The sequence below is a fragment of the Ctenopharyngodon idella genome, chromosome 21 (assembly GCF_019924925.1).
Source record: "Ctenopharyngodon idella isolate HZGC_01 chromosome 21, HZGC01, whole genome shotgun sequence".
NCBI classification, from domain to species: domain Eukaryota; kingdom Metazoa; phylum Chordata; class Actinopteri; order Cypriniformes; family Xenocyprididae; genus Ctenopharyngodon; species Ctenopharyngodon idella.
Window position 1 is genome coordinate 20,495,345 of NC_067240.1, and position 18,993 is coordinate 20,514,337.

Below are 18,993 nucleotides of genomic sequence, written 5' to 3' on the forward strand. Positions count from 1 at the left end.
GGCATGAGATGCCATTATAAATAAATACTTTAGCAACTGTACTAAACATGTTTAGACGAGTGCATTTTGACAAGCTATACAGATTTTAAACAGAATGTTTGACCTCAAGATTCAACATGTTTAGTAATGTTGCTTGATGTATCAAACACAGATAGGAGCTTTTAGTAAGCTTGGCCTCATGCCTCTCGTATGTGGGAGATCTATGATGAATGAGCTGTTATTTACACTTTTCAGGTGAAACAAATTTGAAAAATGATGACCCCAGATGGGTTGGAGCTTGGTGGTTGGGATTCTTGATAGCTGCCACCCTCCTTCTCCTGACTTCTTTGCCATACATGTTTTTCCCTAGGAAGATGTCCAGAGAGGTGATGTATATCACAGATCTCATTTTTGGCCTTTTTGATTCTGGAAATTCATTTGTAAATTTTGACTAATCAGTGATGATGAGTTTGATGTAAAGCAGTTGAATGTGAGTGTTTTTGCTGTCATTTAAGATTCTGGCATTGTTCCTGAAGCACTCTTGGGTCTTTCAGAACATGTTTTAAAAAACTAAAAACAAGGAAAGAAACTTGATTCGCAGAGGAGCTTGTCTCAGCCTGTTCTTGTCCCTCTTGCTCAACTTGATTAAATAACATGTTAACCTCTCATAAAATGCAAAGTGTGTGCTCTATTCTTGCACTAAATGTTTATTTTCTGAATGTTGTAAATGAGCATGTTCCGATATCAGATGCTAAACATCAAATTAAAAAATATTGGTATAAAAATAGGCTTCATAAAATTCTACCTGAAGTTTTAGAACAAACAGGTTAAGATGGTTTGCTATTGTAAACCAGTTTGCAATATGTGCCTCTCTACTTCATAGGTTACACCACAGATTTTTGCACTATAAACTTGATCATATGATTGATATGGTATTTCAAAAACAAATTTAGATTTCAATTTTCTCAGGAAACCGAAGAGGCACCTGCTGAGCCATCAACAGAGAAAATGATGCACGGAACTGTCACGACGGAAGAGGTTTCTCTTACTGAGTTCCTAAAAAGTGTGTTTGTCATTTTACATATCAGCGATTTTATTAATCTCAAATTAAGTACAAGAAATGTTTCCAAGTTTAGATGACAGACATTAACCTTGGGGAATTTAATAAAAATAAATTGCGCCTGCTGATAATGTTGTTCATTTGCATGCTGTCTGCATTGTTTTAGCAACTAGTTCAGAGATAATACCATGAACTCACCCACAAAATCTCATTGCATTCAGCATCTGGTCAAACTGGATTTTAGGTAGTTAATGAGTAGGATGCAGGTTCATGACCTACTTTAGAACTTTATAGGATTACTTTATTTGTTAAGTCACACTACATTAGGACCATAATGAAACTATAAGAGCCAGATTCAAAAACACCCTCTCTTGCATTTGTAATGCTGCTCATGCTAAGTAAAGCAAAGAAACTTTATGCTACACATTTTGACCTACTTATTCAGAATCAGATGTCTGATCTGATTAAAAGCCAAATAATGACTCATTGTCTTAACTACAAATTATTAATTCAAATGTTCTGTTCCTGTAACAGTTGTATTTCATGAACGTAGCACATTTGTTCTCAGGAAAAAATAATTTTGTTACACAATAAGTTCTGTGTCCAATCAAACTCTACAGTATTTTGGAACTTGTGTATTATGTCTGAAAACATTCCTGGTGACATTAATAATTGTAATTTTAATGTTTGGTTTTTAAGGAGATCTCAATGTAAAACATGGGTTCTGAAAATCCCCCCAACTCAGAACAACTGACTTTTTAAAAAAAAAAATATATTAAAGATCTGTTTTCATGAATCCATGCTGTTTTATTAATCTACCAAAATATAATGTTCTTGTCTTCATGGATGTTCGTTTTGTGCTATAATGTACAAATGATCTTCAGATTCTTTTAAATAGTTTGGTGTCTCTTATCTGTCCTCAGGCTTCCCCAGAATCGTCATGAGGACTCTGCGGAACCCAATTTATTTGTTGGTAGTGTTGGCTCAGGTGAATCTTGCTGCCATGGTTGCAGGACTGGCCACATTTATGGGCAAATTCATAGAGAAGCAGTTTGCAAAAACATCCTCCTTTTCCAATATGATGATAGGTAAGTTACAGAAAGAAACCAAGCATGTCTTTTTTTAAAGGCATTCACACAGGAAGAAATTATTTTGCTCCACCAAAACCTTATCAGTGTTTGCTGTTTGTTTGAGGCCAGTGAAAGCCTATCATATTGTTCAAAGGTACAAATTACTCATTCAAAACTTTTACTGCTACTAATCCACACACAATACAATATGTCACGATAACAAAATCTGATTCAAAGGCAAAGTCCTGGGAAATAAGCAAGGCGAGATTGAATCTTTTTGTCTGAGAGTAGCATGTTTCACTATTTATTGTTCACTTGGATTAATAATGGAATGTATAGTACCTTAGTGCAAGGTTTTTCAACCTGTATGATCCCAGGGACCCACCCAAACTCTGTCAATCCTGAAGAATTAAATAGTAAAAAACATTAACAAATATTACTACCTTACGTGCCACATAAGAAATATATTTTTTATATAAAATGTTTTATACATCTGTTTTTTGTTTGTTTTGTTTTTTTTGTTTTTTTTCACAGGTGGCATAAATATTCCTTCAGCCATGTTAGGCATCATGGCTGGAGGGGTTATACTACGCAGATTTGGTCTGTCTGTCAGGTCCTCAGCGGTGATGTGTACGATAGCCGTTTTTGTTAGCATTATGTTCGCAACTCCACTTCTCTTCATTGGCTGCCCCACACAAAATGTTTCTGAAATCAATGTGTGAGTTGTGTTTGGTCCTTACATACTTTAAATATTGTGCGTTTTCAGTGCTCTCATGCCTCATTACTCAGTTTTGACTAAAAATGAATCTGACCACACAGTTTCTATGAAAGAGAAATCACAAGTGAGTTTTGAGCTATGCCATCAACATTCATAGTAAAGATTTATGAGAAAAAGTTGATGATTCAATAAAATGTGATAGAACCCTAGCTAAGAATTAATTAGAAAACTATTGAGCAATACTGTTTTCCTTTGAAAGGGAGTGACAGCAAAAACTGAACAAATAGATAAAATTGTTGATTAACAATTGCCAAAATGTGATTAAAAATAATTAAAATGTAATGGGGTTAAGCCCTATGATTCCAGTTTAAACAGCATGACTTAAGCATCTTGCTCTGTCTAAACACTGACAGCTGTTTTCCATTACAAAGTTCTACACTGCAGACTGAAATCTGCACAGCCATTTACTCATACATTCCTTAATGGATTTACGGCAGTCTTTTTTTAATCATTTTTATGGCAGTTTTTTTTTTTTTCTTCATGTGCAGATGTTAATTCTCTTTGAATGCTTAATATCCTGCTGACCCTGTTATATTCATTAATCTTTTGCTTTATTTTACTCCTTTTTCCCCCCCAGTCATAACTGTTCCGAAGAAGCATTCAACCCTGTGTGTGTCTCAAACAGAGTGGAGTTTCGCTCTCCCTGTCATGCAGGATGTAAGATAGAAATGCGCTGTGCAGACAAAGTTTTGGTAAGCTGTTTTTACTTCCATTACTGGATCTGCGTGGTAAAGGGGGGCGGGGAGCTCTGAAAGAACAGTACTTGGCTTGAACTATTTTAAGGAAGTGCAGGAGTTTATGTGAAGGATGAAGAAAAGTAATGACTTCCTGGACTCAGTGGAGGTTTAACATGGTAGTTCACCCTAAAAAGAACAGTCTGTCATCATTTACATTTGCCCTCACAAACCTGTAAGATTTTTCTTCTTCTTTGGAACACAAAGATTATACATGCCACTGACAGGACCACATATATCATTACGAGAATGAATGACAACCAGAATAAGAAGGTTAAGAATAAAGAGGAGCTATTTAAAGGTTTGAAATGTTTAAAAAGAATGTGTAAAATGTAGAAGTGAATGTATCTGAACTGAAGTTGGTGCCATACAGGGGGTTTCATATATTGAAGACAAAAAGACATGAGACACGAGACCATAAAAATAAATGCAAAAAGATACTGACACAGCCAAATCCACCATCTCGTGAATATAACCTAGGGACATTATAGTTATTAATACAGAAGAACTTCTTCAAACAGGCCCACTACTATAAAGAAATAAATAAAACATAACACAGCATTACTTAATTTACATAAAGCAAAATGACCACTATATACCACACAGCCAAAAAAAAAAAAAAAAAACACTCTTAGATCTACAACACTTCAAACATTTAGACAAGCCAAACCAACTTATAGCTCAATGTATCGATCCACACATGGTAGCAGCCAGGAAAAGGGCCAGTATTTATGTTGGATTATGTGTCTAAGATCATAATAGGATGGTCATTTGACTATTTAGGTAATTCGCTTTTGGAAAGCACATGAGAATTATTTAAAAATCTGCCTCTGTGTTTCACAAATATCATGTTTAGATCAAATTATTATACATTTCCAATCTGTAAAATGCTTACTTAAAGGGTTAGTTTACTAAAAATGAAAATGAAAATTCTTTCATTAACTAACCCTTTAAATGTGTGCTTGGCTGTATACATATCTGTATACATATGTTTGATTGATATTTTGCTTTTGCTTACATTCAAAGAGTTTCATGACCTATTTTTTTTTCCATATAAAATGAAAAAACACTTCCTGCATACTTTCTCATTTTAATTGTTCTCAAAACAAAGTTTTTCTCCTAATAAGTATGATGGTTAACTCCCAGGCATGAATATATCATATATGCCTTAGACAAATGTCTAAACGGCAAACTTCCTTTGATATTGTTGCTGGACTTATAGGTTGAGAGGTTCCTTAGACGCTGTCTAAAGTCTATGTTACTCATTTATAATGCAGCAGAAACATAGTTGCTTGTTTATTACTTTATGACTTTACTACCTAACTTTGGAACAGGTTTATCTATATAAACTTTTTTTTTTTTTTTTTTAAATCCTTGCAAATATGAGACTAACAGAAATGTTACAATAGCGCTAAATCAATGGCATCAACTTTTCAGTATCTGACATTGAATCTCCTTATATCTCCCACAGAACTACACAGATTGTGGACCGTTAACTGGTTTTGCGTCACCAGGACCATGTGATAATGGTTGTAATAATCGCCTTATTCCCTTCATGATCCTGTCCTCCATCACATGCTTTGTGGCTTCACTTTCACATACTACATCTTTTATGATGATCCTCAGGTATTCCCTCTTTTTTCAGTGCAGTGCATGTAAATATGATCTGTATTGAAATTTACCATCTAATGTCACTTTATGTTGAAATATTTACTTATTTGAAAAGTGGAGAATCTTCACGATTATAAAAAGGATTGAAAATAGCTTGTATGGCATTATGAATATCTGACAAATAGTAAGGGAAAATATCTAAAAATCCAAGTCATTTTTGTTGAAATATCATGGGTCTGTTACAGAAAATATATGGACAGATATTTAAAATTATTTTAAAAAAAAAATCATAATCAGGTCTGACTTTCTAATTTTCTAAATGTTTTGTAAATAGTGTTGACTTGCCAACATTTTTATTAACCTTTTTCGTTAGAGTATAGCAGTAGTGTTTATTTTTAAATGTATGTTTGTATGTTTTATATTGATACACTTCATGAAGTATTGCATTATGGTTTTAAGGCAGGTGGTTTTAGGTGTAGTGAGTGATAATGTCATGTCATTTAAATTTAGAAAATCATATGCAAAAAAACATTTATGTGAAGAACATTAATGAAATTAATGTTGGTACTTTAAAATCTATGACAGCGAACATTGTGGCATGTGTTTTGTCTGAAAGGAAGAGTGATGAGGTGAACTCACTTAGCAGGTTGCAGCTTGTTGTAGTGCAACACTTGCATAGTTGCTACCTATGGCATACTAAAAATGTTTTATTTTATAAAGCTATAGTAATGCTTTTTTAAAAAAAAAAAAAAATTCTATTAGAGCAATGAACTTCATTAACTACAATTTATGAACATTCTTTCCTTTAGTGCAAGAATTATGCATGAAATCAAAATTGCAAACCTGTAAGAAGCTTCCAAAATACAGAATATTTGAAATTAAAATGACGTTGCGAGCACTAAATTAAACCTATTGACTAATCTCTGCAATGACTAATGTGTTCATTTACTTTGTCTTTTAAAGCCAAATATGTTGCTTATCTGTCATGCATCTATTCCCTTCAGCTGTAATACGTCATAGTATCATTCAAACATAGTCAAAAACCTGCCTGTGCAGGCCCTGTCAACATCACAAAAAACTGCCATCAGCGTAATAACAGACAACAGCCTCTTAAACCACCCTTACTTTCGGAAAAAGCCTCAAGGGATATGTTAAAGATGACATTTATGAAATGGAAGTGACATGTCATATTCATATGCAAAATGCCGTAAAATTATGTATAAACTGATGGGTTACACTTTTTCAATAGTCCACTTTAGACCTTCTACTAACTATAAGTAACTTTGCAACTAAATGTCAACTTATTAAAAAATTTGCAAGTACATGCCAACTAACTCTCTTTAGAGTATTAGTAGACTGTTAGGAAAGGGCATAGGCATGTCAGACTATACCATACTGCCGGTCTAGGAGATTAACCTATCTGGGCCTTGGGCCTAGGGTAAGGAACATGAGAGTTAAAGAGGTTTAAAGCCAATGGAAATTATTACTGTGTCTTTTTGCAAAAAGGCCATTTGCCTTGTTCAGAGACTCCATCAACCAACACCCTGGTTTTACATTGCAGTCTATTTGAGGGATTCCATAACCACTCTAGAGGTTAGGCCCAGATGTTTTTTGTTAGAATCCTCTCTCGTCCCCTCAGATCCCATCTTGGATACTAGAGAAGGACTCGATGACGATTAGACTTACAAAGCTAAATCGCAATCCGTATGGGTGTTTTGTAATTCTTCTAGTGTTATGGTTAGTAGAATAAGTTGACGCACTTGCAAATTTACTTAGTAGAATATCTTTTGGGGAGCTTCAAAGTAAAGTGTTAGCAGATATTAAGCAGACAGTCTAATCATACTCTAATGACTGCTATTTGACATGTACTGTAGTTGCAAAGTTAGTAGAATGTCTAAAGTGTGCTTTTAAAATAAAGTGTTACCAACTGAAGTTTTAACTAAATATGTTTTGTTGGCTTTTGTTCAGGACTGTGACTCCAGAAGACAAGTCTTTTGCCTTGGGAATTCAGTTCATGCTGTTTAGAGTACTCGGTAAGCAAAAGAAGTCAATCATGCAGAAAGGACATGTTACAGTCAAAATATGAGGTGCTGAGTTCAAGGGAACAAAAGCCACAAGTAGTAATCAGAGCCTTGGTGCAGCAGTTCACACGTGTGTTAAGCCATGGTGCTCATGAAGTTAATACAGGTTTAAAGGGTTAGTTCACGCAAAAATGAAATTTCTGTCATTAAGTACTCACCCTCATGTCGTCCCAGACCCGTAAGAACTTCGGAACACAAATTACAATATTTTTGATGAAATTCAAGAGATTTTTTTTATCCTCAATAGAAAGTAATGAAATGACCACATTCAAGGTCTAGAAAAGTAGAAAAACTTTGTTAAAATAGTCAACGTGACAACAGTGGTTCCTTAATAAACCTTAAGATAATGAAGCGACGAGGATACTTTTTTGTGCAAAAACAAAACAAAAATAACTTTATTCATCAATTTCATCTCTCCCCTGTCATTCTCCTAAGCTATTTGCGTTGCAGCGCTTCCATGTTTACGTCCGAACACCGGCTCAGTATTGGCTGAAGCTGTTCACGTGAGCAGCACGACGCATTTGAGTGATGCTGACACAGGAGCCGGCCAATAGTGAGCCGGCGTTCTGACGTAGAACACGGAAGCGCTGGACGTAAATAGCGTAGGAGAATGACAGCGGAGAGATGAATTTGTTAAATAAAGTTGTTATTTTTGTTTTGTTTTTGCACACAAAAAGTCACTTAATAATATTAAGGTTGAACCACTGCAGTCACGTTGACTATTTTAACATTGTTTTTGCTACTTTTTTGGACCTTGAATGTGGTAATTTCGTTGCTTTCTATTGAGGATAAAAAAAAAAAAAAAAAAAAACCTCTCGAATTTCATCAAAATATCTTAATTTACATTCTGAAGATCAACGAATGTCTTACGGGAGTGTGGAACAACATGAGGGTGAGTAATTAATGACAGAAATTTCATTTTTGCGTGAACTAACCCTTTAAGTCTGACCTGCATACATTATCTACAATGATAAAATAAAAAGTGATGGTGTTTCGACATAGGCCTACATATTTTATGGGCATATTCAGACCTGCCTTGTTTAGCTTAGTGTTATCTGTCTTTGTTTATATAACAAGTTTTCCCAGTATTGTGAAAGTTGTAGTGATATCTTTTTTTTTTTTTAAATAGAGTAGCTTAATATCTCAGAAGCCATCATAACAGATATCATATCATTAACAGGAAGAGGTGTGTTAAGACAATATTTTAGTTTTTTTAGTCATGAGTCTCATGGTCTTTTATGTTTTATCTCATGAATGTGTGTATGGTAAAGATTGTCACAGTGATTATATTTTGCACTGAGGTACTGTTATATTAAGTGCAAGTATATTAACAATTAACTTTTAATTCCTGACAGCATTCCTCCCAGCACCAGTGCTGTATGGCCGCGCAATTGATACCGCATGCCGTCTGTGGGGAAAGAAATGTAATACGACAACATCATGTCATTACTACAATTTAGACATGTTCAGACACAGGTAAAATTTACAATTACACTGCTATGAAAAGTAGTGTGCCTTATTTTGTATATATTAGTATGACTTTCATATATATATATATATATATATATATATTCAATTCAATTCACATTTATTTATTTCACATTTATATATATACTGCTCAAAAAAATTAAAGGAACACTTTGAAAACACATATCAGACCTCAATGGGTAAAAATATCATGCTGGATATCTATACTGATATGGACTGGGTAATGTGTTAGGAGTGAAAGAATGCCACATCGTTTGATGGAAATGAAAATTATCAACCTACAGAGGACTGAATTCAAAGACACCCCAAAAATCAAAGTGAAAAAATTATGCAGCAGGCTAGTCCATTTTGCATTTCATTGCAGCAACTCAAAATGGTACTCAGTAGTTTGTATGGTCCCCATGTGCTTGTATGCATGCCTGACAATGTCGGGGCATGCTCCTAATGAGACGACAGATGGTGTCCTGGGGTATTTCCTCCCAGATCTGGACCAGGGCATCACTGAGCTCCTGGACAGTCTGAGGTGCAACCTGGCGGCGTCGGATGGACCGAAACATGATGTCCCAGAGGTGTTTTATTGGATTTAGGTCAGGCAAGCGTGGGGGCCATTCAATGGTATCAGTTCCTTTATCCTCCAGGAACGGCCTGCATACTTTCGCCACATGAGGCCGGGCATTGTCGTGGACCAGGAGGAGCCCAGGACTCGCTGCACCAGCATAGGGTCTGACAATGGGTTCAAGGATTTCATCCCGATACCTAATGGCAGTCAGGGTGTCGTTGTCTAGCCTGTAGAGGTCTGTGCGTCCCTCCATGGATATGCCTCCCGAGACCATCACTGACCCACCACCAAACCGGTCATGCTGAACGATGTTACAGGCAGCATAACGTTCTCCACGGCTTCTCCAGACGCTTTCACGTCTGTCACGTGCTCAGGGTGAACCTGCTCTCATTTGTGAAAAGCACAGGGCACCAGTGGCGGACCTGCCCATTCTGGTGTTCAATGGCAAATGCCAATCGAGCTCCACAGTGCCGAGCAGTGAGCACAGGACCTACTAGAGGATGTCAGGCCTTCAGTCCACCCTCATGAAGTCCGTTTCTGATTGTCTGGTCGAAGACATTCACACCAGTGGCATGCTGGAGGTCATTTTGTAGGGCTCTGGCAGTGCTCATCCTGTTCCTCCTTGCACAAAGGAGCAGATACCGGTCCTGCTGATCAGTTAAGGACCTTCTACGGCCCTGTCCAGCTCTCCTAGAGTAACTGCCTGTCTCCTGGAATCTCCTCCATGCTTTTGAGACTGTGATGGGAGACACAGCAAACCTTCTAGCAATGGTACGTATTGATGTGCCATCCTGGAGGAGTTGGACTGCCTGTGCAACCTCTGTAGGGTCCAGGTATCGCCACATGCTACCAGTAGTGACACTGACCCTAGCCAAATGCAGAACTAGTGAAAAACAGTCAGAAAAGATGAGTAGGGAAAAAAATGTCAGTGGCCTCCACCTGTAAAACCATTTCTGTTTTGGGGGTCGTCTCATCGTTGCCCATCTAGTGCACTTGTTGTTAATTTCATTAACACCAAAGCAGCTGAAACTGATTAACAACCCGCTCTGCTACTTAACTGACCAGATCAATATCCCACAAGTTTAACTGACTTGATGCTATTCTCTGATTAAAAAGTGTTCCTTTAATTTTTTTGAGCAGTGTGTGTGTGTGTGTATGTGTATGTGTGTGTATATATGTATATGTAGCAAATTAGCTCAAAGGGGAAATATTAATAATTATTTATAACTTATTATGATCAATCAGTTTCATTCTGTGAACACTCAGTATTGATTATTAATTAATTCTAAGAGAAGAAGAGAAGGGTATTTTTCATGGCCATTGAAAAATAATTATTTCTTAGCATTTAAGAGGCAACTTATTGCAGACAGTGAGTCAGAACCAAATGTATTGTGCACAAGTTTTGACTAAATCACAAACACATAACTAAACTAACAAACACATACATACACACAAGTCACACATGCATGGGTAAAATGATAAATGATAGAGTGAAACCGGAAGTGGGAAACATGAGGAGCTATGGGGAAGAGTCAAAAACCTGGAAAGAATCATCAGTATTCATTACAAACATCTCAACGCAGCGTCTCGTTCCCTATACAGGGAACCAGGGTTACACAAGTAAGACGTTTGTAATGAATACTGATGATTCTTTCCAGGTTCGGGATCACCTCTGCGTGATTACGTCTTGAAATACTTGTGAAATCGAACCAATGGTGGGACGTCAGAGGCGGGTGACGTCACGGACCAGGAAACACAGCACACCTGAGAACAAAGAACGCCAGTTTCTGTTTGGCTGAAGCAAGACGCTCACAGGCATGCAGGGAGTATGGCAGGGCAACGCAGCGTCTCATTCCCTATTCAGGGAACCAGGGTTACACAAGTAACCCGAGACGTTCCTTTTCATGGGAAGCTGCGTCGAGACGCATTGGGAACCCTATCCCAACTACGCCATAATGCCCAGTGCCTGTCTGTTATCACTAAGACGAGAGCACAGTGGACCCCGGAGTGGAGCCCAAATCAAGGTTGTAAAACCTAATAAAGGTATGCTGAGAGGACCACCCAGCTGCATCACATATCTCATGGAGTGGAACCCCCGAGATCAAAGCCTTTGAGGCAGCCATACCCCTAGTAGAGTGAGCCCGGACAGCCAAGGGTGAAGGCTGTCCGGAGGACTCATAAGCAAGAGAGATGGCCTCAACCACCCACTTGCTCATTCTCCTGATCCGGATTAGTAAAAGGAGGAGGACAAAAGGCCTGCAGTACAATCGGTCCTGGGACATTGGTGGGGACCTTGGGTATATAACCAGGTCTAGGATGAAGGAAAGCCCTGACCATACCAGGCGCAAATTCCAAACATGAGGGAGCAACCGAAAGTGCTTGAAGATCTCCAATTCTTTTGAGAGATGAGATTGCCAACAGGAAGATAGTTTTAAGAGTGAGGAATCTCTAAGACACCTCCTATAATGGTTCGAAGGGAGCCTCAGCTAACCCTTTCAACACAATAGCCAAGTCCAAGGCCGGAGTTCTTGTACGCACAGAAGGCCTCAGCCTCTGGGTACCACAGAGAAAGCGTATAACTAGGGGGTCTCTTCCCACAGAAGAGTCCCCCACAGGAGCATGATAAGCGGAAATAGCCGCTATATAGACCTTCAAGGTAGAAGGAGATAAACCATCCGAGAAGAGTGGAACAGGTCCAACTGACGTTGTCTACACCAGGTAGAAAACAACTTCTATTTATATGTGTATAGCTTTCTCGTGGAGGGAGATCTGGAGTGGAGTATGGTCTCCACAACCTCGTTTGGGAGACCGGATTCTATGAGCCTAGCCCCCTCAGAGGCCAGGCCCACAGTTTCCACAACTCCGGGCGGGGGTGAATTATCATGCCGTCCGCTTGAGACCGAAGGTCCTGTCTGATAGGGATCTCCATGGGGGAGCCGTCTAGAAGAGACACTAGGTCTGTGAACCAAACTCGGGTCAGCCAGAACAGGGGGCTGGATGAGTCAGAGAGTACCACAGTGGGCAATGAGAAGTTTCTTTCGAAGCAAACAGGTCGACTTCTGCGCGACCGAAAATTTTTCCAAATGAGCTCCACCACCTCAGGGTGAAGTCTCCATTCCCCGGGCCTCGGCCCCTGCCTCGATAGGATGTCTGCCCCCACATTTTGATGCCCCGGGATATAAGCTGCTCTCAAGGTGAGGAGCTTCCCCTGGGCCCACAGGAGGATCCAGTGGGCTAACTTGCACAACTGGCGAAACCTCAGACCCCCGGTGGTTGATATAGGAGACCACCGACATGTTGTCCGTGCGGACCAACACGTGATGGCCCCTCAGGTCTGGGAGGAAGTATTTGAGAACTCAAAATACTGCAATCATTTCCAGACGATTTATGTGCTAGGAAATTAGATGGTCCTCCCAAAGACCCTGAGCTGAGCGACCACCTATAATTCAACACGCAAATGCCCTGGAGTCTCAGAGGAGCCAGAGCTGCATCCACGCATTTTGTGAAGGTGTGGGGTGAAAGAGCTACGCCGAAAGGAAGAACCCTGTATTGATAAGCTTCACCCCTGAAAGCAAATCTGAGGAACCTCCTGTGCTGAGGATGGATGGATACATGAAAGTACCCTCCATCCTTCTTTGGAACAGTGAAGTACCGGCTGTAAAACCCTGACAGCTTGCTGGGAGGAGAACCCCTTTCTATAGCTCCTTTTTGCAAGAGCGTCAGAACTTCCTGTTCCAATACCAGAGACTGCTAGGGGGTCCACCACTGTAGGGAGGACCCTGTTGAACTGGGGCGGGCGAGACCCGAAATGAATTCTGTAACCCTTTTCTATTGTGAGTAGTACCCATTGAGAAATATTTGGAAGAAGTTTCCATTCTACCAGAAATTCTACTAAGGGAACCAGTCTCTCGAGACTGGCCTCTGGTGTTTTTTGAGCATTCGAATCAGCGCCCTGAAGCGGCGAACCGGCAGGGAACAACCAAATCAAATGTCGACTGGCCCTCCTCAGAGGGTCTATGGAGACCGCTGCGCCCTGAAGCACACAAGGTGGCAGGGTTGGCAGAACGGCCCCCTGAGGGCACCGAGGAGGGGCAGATACCATGTAGTGTGATAAAGGACCCTCTTTGGAGGGGGCTGCCCTCGAAGGTCCCATGCCACTGGCGTCAGGACCTCTTCGAAGCCTTCTTGGCGATAATGACAGTCCTCAGATCTGTCTTACCCCACGAAGACTTCGGCTGTGTCGCCTGTCCCTGTCCCCAAGCTTTCTGCGGCACTTTCTTTCAAAAAGAATTATAGCTTGTAATAGTTTGCAAGGGATTATAGGGAAAAGAGAGAAAGGGAAGCTCCCGTCTGCTCAGTTCCCTCCATATATATATATATATATATATAAGTACATATATACCAATATATATATATAAATTACAGGCACGTAATCTATGCGCAGCCTTGGCAAACGTGAGATCCGAGCCATATATTCTTTATTGCAGACTTAATCTATGCGCTGCCTCGGCAAACGCGAGATCCGAGCCATATATTCTTTATTGCAGACCTAATCCACGTGCTGCCTCGGCAAACGCGAGATCCGAGCCTTGCATTAGACTTTTATTCCCTCGAGAATAAAGCCAACAGGATTGGAGCTAAAAACTCCCGCTAGTGCATGCTTCTCTTTACGCTTCGGGACACTTTTATGAATGAACACTGTTCTCAGGTGTGCTTTATAGTTTCCTGGTCCGTGACGTCACCCGCCATTGGTTCGATTTCACAAGTGCTTCAAGATGTAATCACGCAGAGGTGATCCCAATGCGTCTCGACGCAGCTCGAAGTTCCCATGAAAGGGAAGCTCCTTTGTTAACAAAGGAGGTTCACAACTTTAACTAACTAGCAGCAATTTAGTATATCGTACGATGCTTACATTAGGCCTCTGCCTTTTTGAAGAGCATCTGGATACACTGTTGCCGTAGAAAGTCTTGAGAATTCAGTCTCATGGTGCTGAAGTTGCAATCGACATCTTGCGTTGAATGAAGAACCGATGACAAACTTGCATGGTTAGTTTGAATCTTAGTGGAAAAGAGTCCTTTTCTCTCCTAGCACATAGCTGGGGTGCAGGGCAGGCCTACAGGCCTTACGGGCCCACAGGCAGCACCCCCACAGATGCAGTTTCAGTCGGATCAGCAAAAGAGAGAGAGGGAGGAGCATTGTGCGCTGGCTTTTAAGATCCGAGAGAAGTCACACCCTTGAGGGTTGACCTAACCAATGAGATGGGTAGGATTTCCGAGTGGCAAAATTCCTCCTGTGGGAGCTTTTACGACTGAGCATGATTACTGGGCCATGTGGATTTGTGTCCATTTATGCTCCAATTAATGCAACAAACACACACTGCATCCGATGAGGAAGTCACATACATAAAAATATAAGTCGTGAAATGAGCATTAATTTGATAGGAGACACGGTATACCTAGGGTTATCTAAACTAATAGTTCACTCATAAAATGTGCGTAAAGCAACATGCAGTGCAAGAACCCCTTTACAAGACAGTTATAATCATACACACATTGTTCTGGGATGCATGTTCATTTATAGATCAGTTCATCTATAAATGAATGCAGGGGAGTCTGTTTCTACAGGCTTTGTGTCTTCCCTGTAACTTGACTCGCAAAGACTTTTGGGTGCAGATGTCTGCATAGTTTGGGTCATAAAAAAAAAACCATGGCAACCAGTTCTATTACCTTGGGGGTTGGGCGGACACCTTGGCTTGCATTCAGTGAGGGTGTTAAGAATATTTGTTAAATAAAACAAATATTTGGGTCTGATTTATCTCAGTCGTTACATGAATAATACTATACCTAAAAAAAAAAACAGCTTTGTTGGTCTTAACTGGTTTGTGCTGGTCTATCTGGGCTCCCAGTTTGGATGAGGCCGGAAAATTGTCTTCCTACCTGCCCAGTTTCAAAGTGCTAGAAACTAGACCAGCCTTACCAGGTTGATATATCATCAAACCAACTTAGTCTTCTTCTTCTTCTTCTTCTTCTTCTTCTTAGCAAGGTAAACTTACATATGTTAAATATTTTTTGGTTCACAGATTCATTGGACTCCAGATATTCTTTATATGTGGTGGCTTTGTCTGTTTCTTCCTGTCTTTTATGGTGCTTCGGAGGATAAATTCAACTCAGCAACGGAACGAGAAAATGAACAACCAGATCAAAAGTGAAAGTTCCCAAGAAATGAAAGATGTCAAACAGATGGTTAGCAAATCAAATGGACACTGCAATACTCAAAGGGTCCTTAGAAAGTAAACACAGAAGTGAATAGAATGATGGGAATGTCTTGTGGGGTGGAAGTTAGTAAGGCTTAAGAAACGTGGATTTTCCCAGCTTACCATAAATGGAACTACTCAAACAGGCCAGATTTCTGACACAGGACGAAACCAGACTGTGAACATGCTCATTTCTACAAACAGTTGTCATCAGTCAAACATAATAATGCAAGGAATCAAAGTCCACTTTAAAATACATTTTATTGTTCCTGGATTATCTCTGCCAGTAAGCCTGAAATATTTTCCTTGCTTTTCCTTGGTTTATAAATTTTGTTTGTGAGCAGTCATTTTTATATGCTGACAATGTGAAAATCTGAGTAGTGTTATTTGAACTTATTACTTAGTGCAGACAAACAGCCAAGTATGTCTATATATAAGAAAAAATCGTGTTGTTGTGGTGCTTTTTCTTCAACTGTGATGTGTTTATAACAAGCTCTTTGGTCATTTTTGAACGCATATTATTTTACTTTTTTTTTTTTTTTTTTTTTTTGTTACAATGTATGTAAAATGTGCTACTGATTAAATGTTTAAATCTAAGGTGGATGAATTCATATTAGAGCATCTGAAGATTTTATATGATTTTTTTATTTTTATTTTACTATGATACATTTATGGATAACCAGTCACATGATCATATGTGGAATATACCTTCATATAAATATACCGTACATGTGTTTAATCAAGATTTTATATCACTTGTATACGTGTTGTACTATAAGGCTGAAATGAAAATACACATTTCAAATCTCATAAATGGCTTGTGTAATGTGTTCTCTGTATAATATGCTACATATTGAGTACAACAGGGCTAAAGGCACACCTTAAGAAAAATGTCTTTTCACTACTCTCAAAGTGTATGTTTGTATTGAACATTGATGAAGCAACAGATTTTGTGTGAAAATAAATCAGGTGGTTAATTTTCCTTAAAAGTTTATAAATGGAGGTGGTGAGGGGGGCCTTTTACATCACACAAGGGGTAAAAGGCACACAGTATTGATACAAATACTTTAGCTAAAATTATGTTTTTAATAATGTCTAGGTTAATACTTTAGCCAAGTTTGTACTATTTTCTGTTTATTTAAATAAATAAAATAATTTTTGTTCAACAAATATACTGTCATTAAAATGTTAATATAAAAATATATTTTAAAAATACAGAAACAAAATTATTTTAAAAAGTAAAGATTCTGAAAGCATTGAAGGAGTAACAATAAATTATATTTTATTATAATATGATTAATATCATATTTTTAAATATGATTGTTTCATTATAAATATGGGTATTATCTCTAAGGTGGATACACAATTTGATATATGATATTTACCATCTGAATCTAACCACGTCATGATAGTAAATAGCTGGCTGACTTTTCCATTTGTTGACATGTTAATTATTGTGCCTTTTGCCCCAACAGCAGGTGCGCTTTTTACCCCAAATACCATACTTTTACATATTCTTCCATTATTGAAAAACTGTTGTTTGAATTACCTTGAACATAACTGAAAATCATTAAGAAGACCTTTGTCTGAAAATACAAACATTAATTAAATCAATTCTCATTTGCTACTTAAATCAACATTCATTAAAAAAAAAAAAAAAAACATCAAATATTAGATCAAACTACCTCAGAATCAACTTTGCGCTACTGCCCGTGATCATGTAAAGCAGGGGTCGGCAATTAAGTTTGGCATCGGGCCAAAAAAAATTTCACCCATTAGATGGCGGGCCAGGACATAGTCAAAGGATAATTTAAATTAATTGAAAAATGCAACTAGAATTGCCTGTGACAGACTGTCTTTTGTAACTGGTAGTGAGCTGTTACTCTGTGTTAAATCCTGTAGTAGGATGGTCATTAACAAAAAGCCACATTTGTGTGGCAGTGTCCAGGTTTTACACTGGATAAATTAATAAAGTGGAGTAGTGACCTGGCTTCATTCAGCAACTTGCAACATCGACCGCCTTGCTAAAACACACATATGTGGGAGATACGGAATGGATAAAAATAATTCAAAAAATAAAGGAGGACTTGAATAAGCCCATTAATGGCACGTTTGAGTCATGCTCTTAACAAACTATGTTTTATTTCCATATTGTGAATAATAAATGTCTCATTTTAATTTGCTTGTTACACAATGGAGCCTAACTTATTGTAATAATTATTTGACGTAGCCTACTTTTAAACTTAGAATTATTCCTTCGCATCCTCACGTATCCTGGCGTAAAGGATCAGACAAATTTGCATGTGCATTTTAAAAAGAGGATATTTAGGAAAGTGTTACGGCAAGTTTTTGTGCCATCTAGTGGTTTAAAGGAAAATAAAATCAAAGGTGCCTTTTGCCCCATGGCACCTCTAACCCCGTTGTACCCTGCTTACAGGCCAAATAATCACATGTAAAATGATCCAGTTATTACAGTTTATGTTACTAACATTTTCAGTCAAGATTACTATGACTGATCAGCATAATTATACTGAAGGGGCTTTGAATTTAAAATATCAAGGTCTGTCATGAAACTCTATATGGCGCAGGCTGATGGATCCCTAATGCAACCCAATGACATTTGCATCATTTACTACATGGCACAAGCTGATTGGTTCCTGTTGCATCTGCAGCCAATTTGCTTGCTGCTCAACATTTAAATAGCTGTTTAACTATAGCAGTTTGCAGTGTGCTTCAGAGTTCCCCAGAAACCCTCCACTTTTTCCCAGCTCCGCCAGTATAGATCTGCTATGGGAAAAATACATTAACATTTTCATATCCATTACCATGATAAAAATCTACAGAGAGTTGTCATGATAGAAATACAATACAAATTAAAGCTGTAAGCAGCGATGGCGCCAAGGAAAGTAAACTTTTGAGTGACGCAGTTTTCTTTTGTGCAAAACTTAGCTCTTTGGGTTACTGATAATATACTTATAGGTGCTGAACAGCTTCGTTATAGATGTCTTCCTAAATTTAGACAAAATAAAAAGTTTTATCAGCCACCCTCCTTGTGATTTTTGTGAATATATCGGTACAGGTTCCGTACCAATAAGTGCTCGCGTCCTTTGATAAGCTAGGCCTACTTTTTCGGAAAGAAAGATTAAGAAACTCACGAGAGACTCTACAGAAATCCATACCAATGGAAACAGATGTGGAAAGGGTTAAACGGAGCCACAACTATGTGAAACAAACCACCGTCGAGCCCGGAGAACAGCCAATTTACGAAACGCCGCTTAATAGGCCAGCGAAAAAAGCAGTAAGAATGGAATCACCTTAGACAGTCTCTAACAACACCTTGCTAGCTGCAATCAATAAGATTGGAGAAACACAACAGTCAT

General features: G+C 38.6%; 1 protein-coding gene across 2 annotated transcripts in view; it reads left to right on the top strand.

Moving 5' to 3' along the window:
* Window positions 1–16,427, top strand: part of slco2b1 (solute carrier organic anion transporter family, member 2B1) — a 207,573-nt gene extending 191,146 nt beyond the window's left edge. For both annotated transcript variants that reach the window (XM_051877035.1, XM_051877034.1), the window contains exons 7-15: window positions 235–365; window positions 949–1,042; window positions 1,963–2,127; window positions 2,644–2,827; window positions 3,465–3,579; window positions 5,093–5,247; window positions 7,201–7,265; window positions 8,669–8,789; window positions 15,440–16,427. In XM_051877035.1, coding sequence (XP_051732995.1) covers window positions 235–365; window positions 949–1,042; window positions 1,963–2,127; window positions 2,644–2,827; window positions 3,465–3,579; window positions 5,093–5,247; window positions 7,201–7,265; window positions 8,669–8,789; window positions 15,440–15,653 — 1,244 coding nt within the window. In that variant the 3' untranslated portion in view covers window positions 15,654–16,427. The remainder of the gene's footprint in view (window positions 1–234; window positions 366–948; window positions 1,043–1,962; window positions 2,128–2,643; window positions 2,828–3,464; window positions 3,580–5,092; window positions 5,248–7,200; window positions 7,266–8,668; window positions 8,790–15,439) is intronic.
* The last annotated feature ends 2,566 nt before the right edge of the window (window positions 16,428–18,993 follow it).